This window comes from Phalaenopsis equestris, unplaced genomic scaffold, assembly GCF_001263595.1.
Source record: "Phalaenopsis equestris unplaced genomic scaffold, ASM126359v1 Scaffold000190, whole genome shotgun sequence".
NCBI lineage: Eukaryota > Viridiplantae > Streptophyta > Magnoliopsida > Asparagales > Orchidaceae > Phalaenopsis > Phalaenopsis equestris.
Genome location: NW_018164632.1, coordinates 199,026 through 212,415, shown reverse-complemented (window position 1 = coordinate 212,415; position 13,390 = coordinate 199,026). Strand labels below are relative to the sequence as shown.

Sequence of the window (13,390 nt, the reverse complement as noted above, 5' to 3'; positions counted from 1 at the left end):
AAATTAAGGAAGAAAAAAAAATGCATGTTATGGGATAACTCTATAACATAAATTTGAAGTTTCAAACTTATAATACAAAGTAATTAGTCCTTAAGATTCGTTGATAGGCACATTTAAATTAAATGAAAGGAGAGGTTGCCTGGACCAGACGTATCATAACTAAATGGAAACACATCTTGTTCCCATTGGCATGTCATCGTAGCTTGTTCTTATTGCATTGTAATTATGAATTAAAAAAAAAAATAAAAATAACTATTGGATAAATGAAGCTAAAATTAACTTCCTCAAGTCATTTATTCATTTGGCATTTCCAAACTTGACAAATTTAGTTCTAACCACTCAAATATTTTGCATTTATTTGGCAAATTAGGATAAAATTTTGTGTTTACTGTAAAATTATCCGTGAGTCATCTCAAATAGGAAGGTCATGTTATTTCTTAGGATCTTTGGAATTCACCAACCTTTGTGGACACAAAATTTCATAATTTAATATATATTTGAGAATGAGTTTGATAGATGATAAAAGCGTTGGTTGCAACTTCAAAATTTTGATATATTAAGAGTTTATCCTAGGAATTGATATTGGATTCATTAAATAAGGTGAAATCATCATATTGAAAATCGAATTAAATGCTAGTTTATGGGCATTAGTTTTAATGTGCCCTTAGTTTTTCGAAGGCCCATATTTTTCTTATGTTTAGTTCTTTATATAAGTCTTTTTTTCCCAATATCCTCATATAAATCATGCATGTACTGTGTGAATGATTATGAAAATATATTAAGCTTTGGCTCAATAAAAATCTCAACAAGACCTTCAACTTGTTAGATTGAAATCCTTTGATATTCTCGAATGGCTTCGTTTTTGTAGATTTATCATCAAATGAAATAACAATTTCAACAAATGCTTTATTAGCCAGCATAATTGATCATCAAAATTTTGCTAATATGTCCATTGGTTTGTGGTGATCAACAATTGAAAATTTAGTGTTATATTTTTTTCAAATATTTTTTAAGAAAATATTGTAAACGGTTTTTAAATCAATATTGCAATTTAAATAGCAATTAAAATATAATTTACCAATGCGGGATGTATCAATAATTTTGCAACATGATATGAAATCAGTTACCTCAAAAAATTATCTACACTACACAATAATTTCATTTTTTTTGAAATTTTGTGATTAACCTAAGACAATATTCATGCTAATACTCTTTCGTTATTTATATGGAATTGGCAATGTCGAAGATAATTGATGCATGATAATGAATGAAATTATTTATGAGTTATTATTTTTATTTGTTAGATTGATGCATAAGTTAAAATAATGCAGCAATTCAACAATGGATTAGGATTGGGTAGTGTATGTATTGTTTTCCTTGAGAAAAGTGGCAAAAGTGGTCCCCTTATTATTTATTGGTTGGCATTTTTATTCTAGAACTTTTAAAAAAGTCAAAACTAGTTCCCAGACCCTTTAAATCTGAGTTGATATAGTCCTCTATAAACGTCTGGGGGCTAAATTGACTAAAACGGTTCTTTGCAAAGAGAATGGATTATTTTGGCACTTTCCTATTTTCTTCGCATTGACTTTCATGTAGGGCTGAAACTTTTATAAACATGAGGCTAGTAGCCAACTTTAAGATGGTTGGACAAGTAAATGATTGAAAGTAGGTTGTTGCAGTTGAAGAGATTACATGAAAACCCTAATTGGACACTATGTACTTCAGTTGAAAGAGGAAGCTTCTTCATCGAATCCACCACCTACATTATGAAAGAAATGAAGTATCACTCTTAAACTCATGAACCATTCATTCGGAAAAAAGGAATAAAAATTGAGGGAAATGAATCAATGCTTGAAATGACCATAAAGTTGTCGAGGACAAAGGGACAAACCAAAAATTAATTCCTTGGTGCATTCGTTTGTGTGATTGACCTCTATTGAATTATTTTATTTTTATGTACTTTTTAATGCCTATAAATATCCATATAATATTTTGAAATGAGGTGATGAATTGATGCTTGATTATTTGCTTTGTTGGCGATTCAATAGAAAAGGCTTGGCAGTTCCTTATGAAAGGCATAATAGTCCTTCCATTAAAATGGTATTTGAAATTCATCTTGCACCTCAATCATTTTGGTATCAAAGCAAATGAACCTGATTGCATGCTGCATATGGGTGAATTTTGTGTTTCCTCTTGTTCAATTTATTTAGTGATATTTTCTTCTTCACATCTGGCAACTTTGATTCGTAATATTTTCAAAACTTTTTTATCTCTGTGCTTATAAATCTTCTATGTTATCTTTTACTTTCTTTCTGTCATGTAGCTACTAGTACTGCTTTTTTGTGGGATCCAATATTTTCGATAATTTTTTCTTAAATGACTAATTTTAGTTAGTATGTAAATATTTGAGCGGTTGTCTTATTTATTTTGTTCAAAGTATCTAGTGATTTCATCCTTTCTTTTATTTTGCATTTATACGATTGCTTTACATGTTTCTTTTCTTGTATCATGGCATGCTTCTTTCTTCCATTGTTAAAAAGTCATAAAAGTGACACGTAAGAGGGAATTTGTGAGGGATGACAATGTGGTGCGGCATGACAGAGAAGTTAGCTCTGAAGTGTGCATATTATATGTTGTATCAACCATAATCTTATGTCCAATATCAAGAAGATATTATGATGTAATTGTGAGCTTTGACATCAATTTTATGGAAAATGTTTTATGGTTTTGGATTTTTAATGCAAATTTAATGTGTGAGATTTTTTTCAACATCCACACAAAATTCATATGACACTAGCTCTTATTATTTTCTAATTTTGGTGAAAATTGAAAGCAAACTGAAAGCAACTCGGTAGCGAATTCCAATGGCCTCCAACTAAAAATAAATAAATATAAATTTTAGATCATGAGTGCCATTCAAACTTCGAAATTTTTGCACTTGATGAAAATCAAATTATTTTAAAGTCGGATTAAATGTAGGCATGTTCTTAAATCAATATTAAGGTATAAAGAATAAAATAAAGGAGCACCCTTTCCTTTGTATAAGAAGATAACTTCATTTGAGACTTTTCAAGTTTTAATTGATCAACAAGTTGACTCGCTAAAATCGATGAAAAGAACATTCAATTAATATTTTATTGAAGTTACCACTTGTTAGGTTTCGTCCATGCATAATACAAAACTAGTTGGAAATTTTCTTATACATGTTCAATGCGGACCCATATTCAGAATGCATATATTGATCCTTTTCAAGTTTTTCTTGATCAACAAGTTGACTCGCTTAGATCGAATGAAAAGTATTAGAAGATACTAGAAGATTTATTAGGAGATATTAGAAGATTTTTCTAGTTATTATGTTGTCTTTCCTGTTATTTCTTTTAATATGTATTTATGTATTTCCTACTTTATGTCTTTTCTTTTCTTTTCTTTTTATCTTTTGGCTTTTGGGTGTTATTAGGAAAAATTTGAGTATTATATCTTCCCTTTTCTATACCCTTACATTATGTATCTATACCTCTTTTTGCTGCTCAATGAGATTATTCCTCTCTATTCTCAAATCTAACATGGTATCAGAGCCATAGTTCTACCCTAGCCGTGAGATTGGAGTTGCTTGTTTAATTTTTCAGTTCTCTATTTTTTTTGTTCATTACTTTATTTATCCTGACCATCGTAATTGCTTTTAGGGCACGTCTGATGACATACAAATTCACCTACTTGCTGGCAACTTTATGATATTCAGATCTCAAATTCTTGAAACTGTGTATTTTTTATGTGCCCTTGATCACATTTCTTCCCTGTGATTATTGTCTGTTGTATGATCTATTTTATGGAATTTGTTGTCTATTTTTTGTATTTTCTCATTATTATACCCATTTATGTTTTTGTTTTTCCTTTTTTGTTTTTATTTATCTTTATCTCATCTTTCAGGTACTGGCCTGGATGGAATGGTATCCAGAGTGCCTATTTCTGTTGAAATGAGGAAAAAGACACTTTTGCTTTTGAAAGCGAAAGAACGGGCAAGTTCTTATGTAAGCAAGCAGCTACTTCACGTCTTGATTCTTTGTGCTGTTTTTTCCTCACCATTTTATTATTGGCACGTCATTTTACTTTCATTGAGTGACCAATGGCAGCCACTTGCAGGATGCTTCATCACAAATAAGAAACTTACAGGGCTCAACTTCCTTTAAACAGATTCAGCAACTTGAGGCTTCTGGAAGAGTTATTAGAAGCATATTATCTAACAAAGAAAGACATCAGGTGTTGACATCTCAATCAGACACTCAATTAGTTAACGGTAACAAAGAGAGAGAAAAATGCCCTCCCAGACCTCCTCTCACCCCGCCAAATTCGAAGGAGCGTTCTTCTGGTTTATTTAATTCATCTGCTTCTGATGGTGATGGAAAATTGCTTCCGGATGAACAGGTTGATTCAAATGAATCACATGTATTTATTAGTGATAATAAACATGACAAGCGCCTGAGAAATAAAGATAGGCCTGATCGCAGTGTATGGGCTCCCCTTCGTCGCTCTGATGGTTCTCATGGTAGGTGCAGGATTTTTCTCGTCTTTGGCACTTCAATAATTTTCATCTGATTCTTTATGAAAATGTACTTAATGAATGAGCGAATATTTTCCTGTTGAGTGTAGGGCGTGGCAATAAGTTGTTATCTACCAATGAGATCCCATTCACTCATGATGTGAAACATGATTCTCCAAATAGAGATTCAGAATTTAGAGGTCTTGGAGTTGAACGAATGAGCCATACTTTGGATAATGGTATGCTTTGGTGTTTCTTTGTGCAGTTTTGGTTATAATTGTCGGGATTATTTTGTATTCTTTTGCAGTACATGTGAGGTTTATGAGAGCATTGAGCTGTATATATTCTTGTATAGGTACACAAAGGCATGTAGGCCGTCGCGGATCAAATTATGGTTCGAAGGAGTTAGATAGCCCTACAACTATAGCAGAAGGGAAACCGTTGAAGAAAGGTCCTTGCTATGGGTCGTATGAGGTGAGTTGCTTCTTTTGGGGAAACCTTTTTGTTGGTGTCAAATGCTGACTAATAAAACTCATAAGATTATGTTTCACAGAAACAAGTGTGGGTTCAGAAGTCCGGTTCTGCTTCATGACCTGCCCTTGAGGATGTAAGTATTAATCACATTTTATTACTTTTTTCTCTATGTTAGTGGAACTTGTAGTCTATGCTATTTTTTATGCATTTTGCTGTTGCAAAAGTAATCTTCTTTCAGCATCACTTGGCTCTAGTCACGTATTTCAGAGGAGGCTATTTAATCTAATCCATCCGTGCACATTCTAGTGATTTTTCTTTGTTTTATTCACGCCTGAAATGTTTCGAACCCCATTTATCTCGGATATGTGTACCAAGTTGCAGTCATCACTAGCACCATGCCATTGTTTGCGTCTTAATTACATGCATTTGAAGTCATATTTAAGTAATCAGAAGTAGGATGGTTTGATCCTTATGTAAATCAGGTGATTGATGAATTCTTAATTGATTGAACTATTGCAATAATAAAAAAAAACTAAAGGCATATTTCCTTGTCCTCTGTTGGGTGAAGTAAGCATAGCCCTTTGGGCCAGGTCTACAAATTTATTCCTCACACGTGTGCAGATGAGTCTGTGGAGAGATTATAGATCAAGGAAATGTGGTTAAAATTAGAATGAGAAAAGTGGAAAGTAGAAAATGAAAAATCTTATGTTTGAATTTTATTTTTTTGCAGTGTGGAAAATGCTCAGATGTAAGCTATGGTTGGAGAAACAATTAGAGTAAAGAATCAAATATGAAAATAAATTTTTAATTGTGGAATCTAAATATAACTTTACAATAGAAATTAAATATTATTGTTCATGGATAGTTGAATTTCTGTAGATGTAAAAATGTTAGCTATGAATTACTAGATTATTGCAGATGGAAAGAGGATAGTCACGGATTTTTTTGGTTAATTTAGCTAGAAATATGTTGACTGAATTCATGATTATTTCAACGCTTCTCAAACTAAGTTTTATGTGTTGATCATTCCTAGCTTGTTAATTAGATTATCAAAATTTTCTCTAGTTAAAGCCTTAATGAGGATATTCATATTTGTGTTCTGAGAGTTTGTTGGAATATATACTTTAGTTAGTTTAGTCTATTTTTATTTTTTTAGAGATGCCATACTTAAATGCGTTTTTATATAGTTAGGCTTTAGTAGGTTTGTTGTATTGTTAAGGTCATAGAGAGTTTGCTGTTTTGGTGATGGATCGGTTGGTTGAATAAGAGGCTTATTTGAAATGTTTGATGTACGCGAGTTTGATGAAAGAGAATAAGAGACGATTGCATAAGTTTCAACTTTAAAATTGTCATTCAAAAATTTACTCCCCCTGATTTTTGGGTTTGGAGTAGCAAGGTTAGTTCAAGGCATGTTATGTTTATGGAATTATAATTTTTGTCAGTGACTAAAAAGTTTTATTTATACTTTTATGATTTGGGGGTAACCAATAAAGAAAATTTTAATAAAATTTATTATCTAATTTCTTATAGTGCTAAGAATGAACGTAAATTATTATCGAACCCTCAAAGTTTTTTGGATAAAAGAAATAAATTTACTATTACAAAACGAAGAAAAGGGTTTGAGGGTTTGAAATTTATTATCACTACTTAGGAATATTTGTGGAGAACATTAGTGATCTAGCCACCCCAATTTTATTAAGGGATGTCGAGACATGGATTAATTTTTTATACAACCACAACAACAATAGCAACAACAAAGCCTTTATCCCACTAAATTGGGTCTACTACATGAATCCTTTTACTCTTTTGCGTCTTATGGAGTGTCATATTTTCATTTAATTCTATTAGATTAAGATCATTTTTTATACAATATGCCCAAGCCTATTTAGGTCTACCTCTGCCTTTCTTAACGTTAATCGAAGCTAAAACATCTACTCTTCTAACCGGATCATTAGATGGTCACGTTTAATGTGACCAAACCATCTAAGACAACTCTCTCTAATATTGTTCTCCACTGGAGCTACACCAACCCTATGACAGATATAACATTTCACATTTTGTCTTTAAGTGTCACTCCACTCATCCGCCTAAGCATTCTCATCTCAACAACTCTTAAGTTTGTTTTATGCTTGTGCTATAGAGCATTGCAGGTCTCACCACCATATTTTAAAATTTTCTTTTTTGTTTAAGCCTTACTTTTCTATCACACAATAGGCTCGAAGCATTCCTTTACTTCAAACAACCAACTTGAATTCTACGAATAGTGTCCCCATCTATATAACCATCACTCTGAACAATTGACCCGAGATATCTAAACGTTTAATGATTTGATCACCCATAGTTACAACTCTGTCATTAGAGCTACTACTACTAAAATTATAATCCATGTATTCAGCTTTAGTTCTACTCAAACGAAGACCTTTAGACTCCAATGTAGACCTCCATAATTTGAGTTTTTTCTTTAATTCTTTCTCCAGTCTTATCCACAAGAAGGATATCATTAGCGAAAAGCATACACCAAAGTACATTCTCTTGTAAATGTCCAGTCAACGCATCCATAACTAAAGCAAAAAGATATGGGCTTAAAGCCGACCCTCGATGTAATTCAACTGAAATAGGAAATTACTTGGTCAATCCTCCTATTCGAACACGATAACAACTCTAATATACATAACTTTAATGACTTGAATATAAGTCATATCATCACCTTTTTTCTCTAGAACTCTCGAAAGGACTTCTCTTGGAACCTCATCGTGAGATATTTTCTAAATCAATAAAAATCATATCTAGAGTATTCTTATTCTCTCTGTAGTTCTCCATCAAATCTCTCAATAAATGTATAGCTTCCATGGTAGTCCTGCCCGACATAAATCCAAACTAATTATGAGAAATCCTTGTATCACATCTTAACCTATGTTCAATTGTCTTTCCCATAATTTTAAAGTATGAATATTGGAGATAAATTTTTTAGGTTGGTTTGAAGCATTCTTTGCCATTGATGATTTTTGAAACTTGGTTTTTTAATTAAAATTGAGTCATGCTGTTGAAATATTCAAAGATTAATCCCTCTTTGATTTTTTCTTCATTAAGAAAACCCAATTTTCTTTACAATAAGAAAAATGTGGTTGTCCTAGGCAATAGTGTCAAAGCCAGACATGCTATCATTTTTAAAAAGCAATTAGAATTTGAAGGTTTTGGTGGATAGCCGGTACATTGCTTGAGTAGTCATTATTTAGGAGGCAGAGTTTATTTGCAATTCAATCAACCTAGTTTAAATCTTGAGAGCGAAAATTTATTTTATAAATTTGTAATTTTTTTTTTTTTCTTGAGCATGTTTCTTAATAGATAGCAAGTTGTAATATTGGCTAGACACTAAAAGCAAATATTTTTGTCATATCTTTTGAGAGAATAGCTGAAATTATTCCTACCACTTTTGATTACTACTCGCTCTTAATTTAGGCATTTTAATTTTCATGGTCTGGCTTATAATTTTGAAAGAAATTTATTTCGTCATATGATTTAATGTTCGCGTGTCTGCTTGTCAAATAGTAGATCCTTTTAGGTTGCAATGAGGACATCTAATAATTTTCTTCTTCAAACAACCATGCTTATGCTGGGCAGGTTAAGCTTCTAATAGGAGAATAGTTAATTATTTTTTTATTTTTTATTTTCTAGATGAAATCAAAAGTGAGAACAACTGTGATATGTGTTTATTGTTTGTTTTTTTTGAAATTTCTTAGTCCAATATTTTATCATGTGTTTTTTATGTTTTTGATTTGAATTTTTCATTTTGAGGTCTATTTCTATCATTTGAGTTTCTTCGTTACTAGTTTCTTTGTGGAAATTTCCACTATTTTCTTTGTCAGTATTTCTTCACATAAATTTTTATCACTAGCTTGATTAAGACTTAATTTTTTAAATTAAACTTTAATAGCTCTGATATCTTATTGGAATTTAGAAGTGAAAAGAGTGAATAATGAGAGATTTTATTACTAAATATTATTATATTGTTCTATATTAAAAGGACGAGAAGCTTCTCATAATAGGCGGCAAAATAACTATCAAAGAAAGAAATAAATATGAAATTAATCTTTAATTTTAGAATCTTGAATCACATGCACAATAAAAATAAAATGTTATTCACAAATTGTTGGTTAGTTGTAGATGAGGAGCGGGTCCACGAATTATGGGATATTATCGGTGAAAGTTGCTATTTTTTATATTGCTGTAGATTGAATAATGTTGGTCATGTGTTTAGAATTATTTAAAAAAAAAAAAGGATAGCCACATATAATTTACTATTTAATTCCATTGAATTTACAGTTGACATGGTCTAGATCTGTTAGATAGGAAAACTTCAAATTTAAATTTAAAGAATGGCCAACTTATTCACCCTTCAGTACTTTTGAAAAGGTATATGAATTGATACTATTAAAGTTGTTTGGTCCTTTTTATGTGTATTTAATGGTCAAGACATTAGTTGCTAGCATAGGGAGCCATTTGAAAGAGGCGTTATTTTTTCACTCATTTTGATTATAAAGAATAATTTTACTTAGTATAATATAATAATCTTCAAATTAAATAATAAAATGCAATAGAAAACATATATTTTTATTTTGTTCTTATAATTACTAAAATGGTAAAAAATTTTCAAATGGACAACCTAAAAGAAAGGATCTACAAGATCTAAAAGTTACTTTTCATGTTTAACAGATAAAAGAATTAGTTTGTAGCTTATATAGCATAATGATTAATCTAATATCTATTAATATCTGTTTCATTTTCTTCATCGCTGGTATTCACTTTGCATTATTAGATTTGTAGCCACGGTTTTATATGCTTTGAAAATGATTAAAAAAAATGCATCATATAGGCGAGCATGACACTTGGCGCCTTTTACTAATGTACTCATCTGGGTGCATAGCGCCTTAGTGGTGACGCTCACTTAGTAATTATTTGAGGCAATGAAACCTCACCTTCCTCACTAGTGCTCGGCTTGCTTTTGATAAATGTGGTAGGAATTCAAGGATGTACTATTCATTCCTTTGACTTCATTAATGTATTTAGTCTTTCCATTGTAGTTTGTTTAGAATTGCACTTGCCATGTTAAAATTGTACAAATTGGTATTGCGTTTTGTCTATATGAGGTGACGCATAAGTCTTATAGCATTTTAAGAAGTAAGTCTCAGAATTAATAAATTGAGTAAAGTATGAAAGATTATACTAACATCAAAGTATTACCTATGAAGTGGCATATTAACATCCTCGTATAATGCCACGAAAGAGCAAGCGTCGTACAATCAAGAACATCATCAGACATCCAATACGCGTCGTACAATCAAGAACATCATTAGACATCCAATACCAGCTTTGAACATTACTCAAATTTTAGACTGATCTTGATAAAAATATTTTTGGGTCATGATTGAATATTTCTGAAAGCTTATTCAAATTTTATTTGTATTTCCGAGTAAAGTTCGAGTAATAATCGAAGAAGGTTTGATCTTGATTTAAAAATATTTCAATCAAAGTTTGATCAAAATTTTATCACTGTTCGAATTTTTTTCAAACAATTTCTAGTTAGGTTGGTTGATTATATTTATGTTCAAGCAAATTTCAAGCATGAATAAAATAAGGATTCAACATTTATATGAGCATAATTCAAAATTTGTTGTCTTGCACTCGATTTCTTGTTGAAATTGACTGGATTTTGTTGTTTTGCTAAATATAACTTAAATTGTGAGGCGAGGCGGGCCTTGAGTCACCTCACGTACTTCGAGGCCTCGATGAGAGATCATAAGAAGCACACCTTACGACGAAAATTTTTTGAAGGTCTTAAGGTGCACCTTTTATTGCACAATTTAAAATCATAACCCTTGCATGACATGTAGGGTTTATTAATATGGCTGTTAGCATACATGTTAAATACTTATAGTGCTTTAGTTTATAAAATTGATTAATCTAGAAATAAATTGTTGGGAGCAAGACATATTGTAAGCAATCTTGAATTGTCTTACATGGTCGCCATCAAAATTTTTAATAAAATCAATTTTTTTGAAGTTGAATGGAATGAGCGTTTTTAATTGTAAATTAGAGGAAAGTTGTTGTTCTCTTCATAGGAGAGAAACCTTTTTCTACAATCTTATATAGGGTTGTAAAAAATATGTTATTTGTATTTGATCTTACTTGGCTTGATAATTAGCTCAAATTTGACTAATTTTTTTATTCTTTTATTTTTTAATTTGCTAGCTACGAGCGGAACTTTGTTTGATTTGATGATAGATTGTATATGTTTCTACATATACATAAAAGGACACATTTATATGCAAGTTTGTCAATATACTTATATGTGTGTGCATTTGTCCGTGTGCTTGTGCGTGTGTACATATAACCAATAATAGATATAAGGAGAAATAGAGAGAGAGAAAGTGTTATTAAATGTAATAGTAAGCACACACTTTAGGATGATTGGAGAGTGGATAATGCACAAGTTCAATGCTTTGCTACTCCCAAGTAGAATTTCAAAATTGTTGGATGGCATTAGAGCAAAAAAGCTTTTTGTGACTGTTTCTCCATTTATTTTAAATTGTTAAAGTATGGCATGAAAGCTCCAGGACACTTGAGTAAAACAAATGGAGCAACTTAAAGTAGAAACACAACGAACTTTAGATAATGTAAGTAGGCAACATGCATTTCATACGATGACGTAAAAATTGATTGTCTATGCCTTTCCCTTAACCAAATTATTAAAAAATTGAAATCAAACAAAGCTAAGAAGAGATGGGTCAATTGACATGAAGGCCACATCATGGATAAAGATGTAAGCTATGGGAGACCAATTAGTTAGCAGAAGTCATTGGCGATAAAAGAAGCAATTAGCAGGAGACTTGGGGAGCTACAATATTGTAGTATTTGATAGAACCGATCCAAATGCTCACAGTCCTTATCCATTATAAGTACAAATAGTCACTATTTCTCCATTTATTTTAAATTGTTAAAGTATGGCATGAAAGCTCCAGGACACTTGAGTAAAATAAGTGGAGCAACTTAAAGTAGAAACACAACGAACTTTAGATAATGTAAGTAGGCAACATGCATTTCATACAATGACATAAAAATTGATTGTCTATGCCTTTCCTTTAACCAAATTATTAAAAAATTGAAATCAAACAAAGCTAAGAAGAGAATGGTCAATTGACATGAAGGCCACATCATAGATAAAGATGTAAGCTATGGGAGACCAATTAGTTAGCAGAAATCATTGGCGATAAAAGAAGCAATTAGCAGGAGACTTGGGAGAGCTACAACATTGGGGCATTTGATAAATCGATCCAAATGCTCACAGTCCTTATCCATTATAAGTACAAATAGTCTTACATTGCTCAAAGCTAGCAACATATGCTTTGATTCTGATCATTAATAGAAATTATATATTGATTTGATAATGTAATGCATTACAAATGTTAATTTTAATATGAATTATTCACCCAAGAATTTGAGAATTGTTCTTTGTGTAGCGCCAACATACTACTCTGAGGAGCAGAGCCTTGGTTGCGTTGTGAATGTCCAGTTCTCTTTGAATGTTTGTGCTATATATTGCTCTTAGCAAACCCACAATTAGGTCTTATAGGAGTGTGGAGTGCTCACTTTTTTTTTTATTTGAAGAGAATACTGCAGTGTTGTTCACTTGTCTCTTGATAGGTGTTGTTCACTGCGTAAAGATAAAGCTTTCTTTTAAAAGGTGTTATTGGGGTGTGCCCCTGTACAAGGGGGTGAGGGGAGTAATTTTCATGGGCGTATGTCACTTAGTGAGGTCGGCTACATAAATCTTTTTTGTCAAGTGTCCTATTGAGTGTCATATTTTCATTTAATTCTGATAAATTAAGATCATTCTTGTACAACATGATCATGTTTTCTTAGGTCTACCTCTATCTTTCTTAACATAACTCAAATATAAAATATCTACTCTTCTAATCAGATCATCAGATGGTCGGCGTTTAATATGAACAAGCCATCTAAGACGACTCTCTCTAATCTTGTCCGCCACTGGACCTGAGCCAACCATTTCACGGATATGTTCGTTTTGCATTTTGTCATCAAGTGTAAGCCACTCATCCACATAAGCATTCTATCTCAACAACATTTTGTTTTATGCTTCTCCTTTATAGGTCAACATTCTACGTCATAAAGCATTGCAGTTCTCATCACCATCTTATAAATTTTTCCTTTTAAGTCTAAGCGGTACTTTTCTATCACATAATAGGCTTGATGTGTTCCTCCACTTCAGCCATCCAATTTCAACCATCCAATTTCAACCATCCAATTTGAATTCTACTAATAACATTCCCATTTATATCACCATCACTTTGAACAATAGAC

General features: G+C 31.7%; 1 protein-coding gene across 5 annotated transcripts in view; it reads left to right on the top strand.

The window, feature by feature from the left end:
- LOC110022429 (regulator of nonsense transcripts UPF3-like) overlaps positions 1-13,390 on the top strand; it is a 69,959-nt gene that overhangs the window by 43,983 nt on the left and 12,586 nt on the right. For 3 of the 5 annotated variants that reach the window (XM_020721364.1, XM_020721366.1, XM_020721365.1), the window contains exons 8-12: positions 3,928-4,028; positions 4,141-4,543; positions 4,648-4,776; positions 4,893-5,011; positions 5,091-5,144. In XM_020721364.1, the coding sequence (XP_020577023.1) occupies positions 3,928-4,028; positions 4,141-4,543; positions 4,648-4,776; positions 4,893-5,011; positions 5,091-5,129 (791 nt within the window). In that variant the 3' untranslated portion in view covers positions 5,130-5,144. Of the gene's footprint in view, positions 1-3,927; positions 4,029-4,140; positions 4,544-4,647; positions 4,777-4,892; positions 5,012-5,076; positions 5,145-13,390 lie in introns of all 5 variants that reach the window. The other 2 variants (XM_020721362.1, XM_020721361.1) reach the window with 1 other exon arrangement.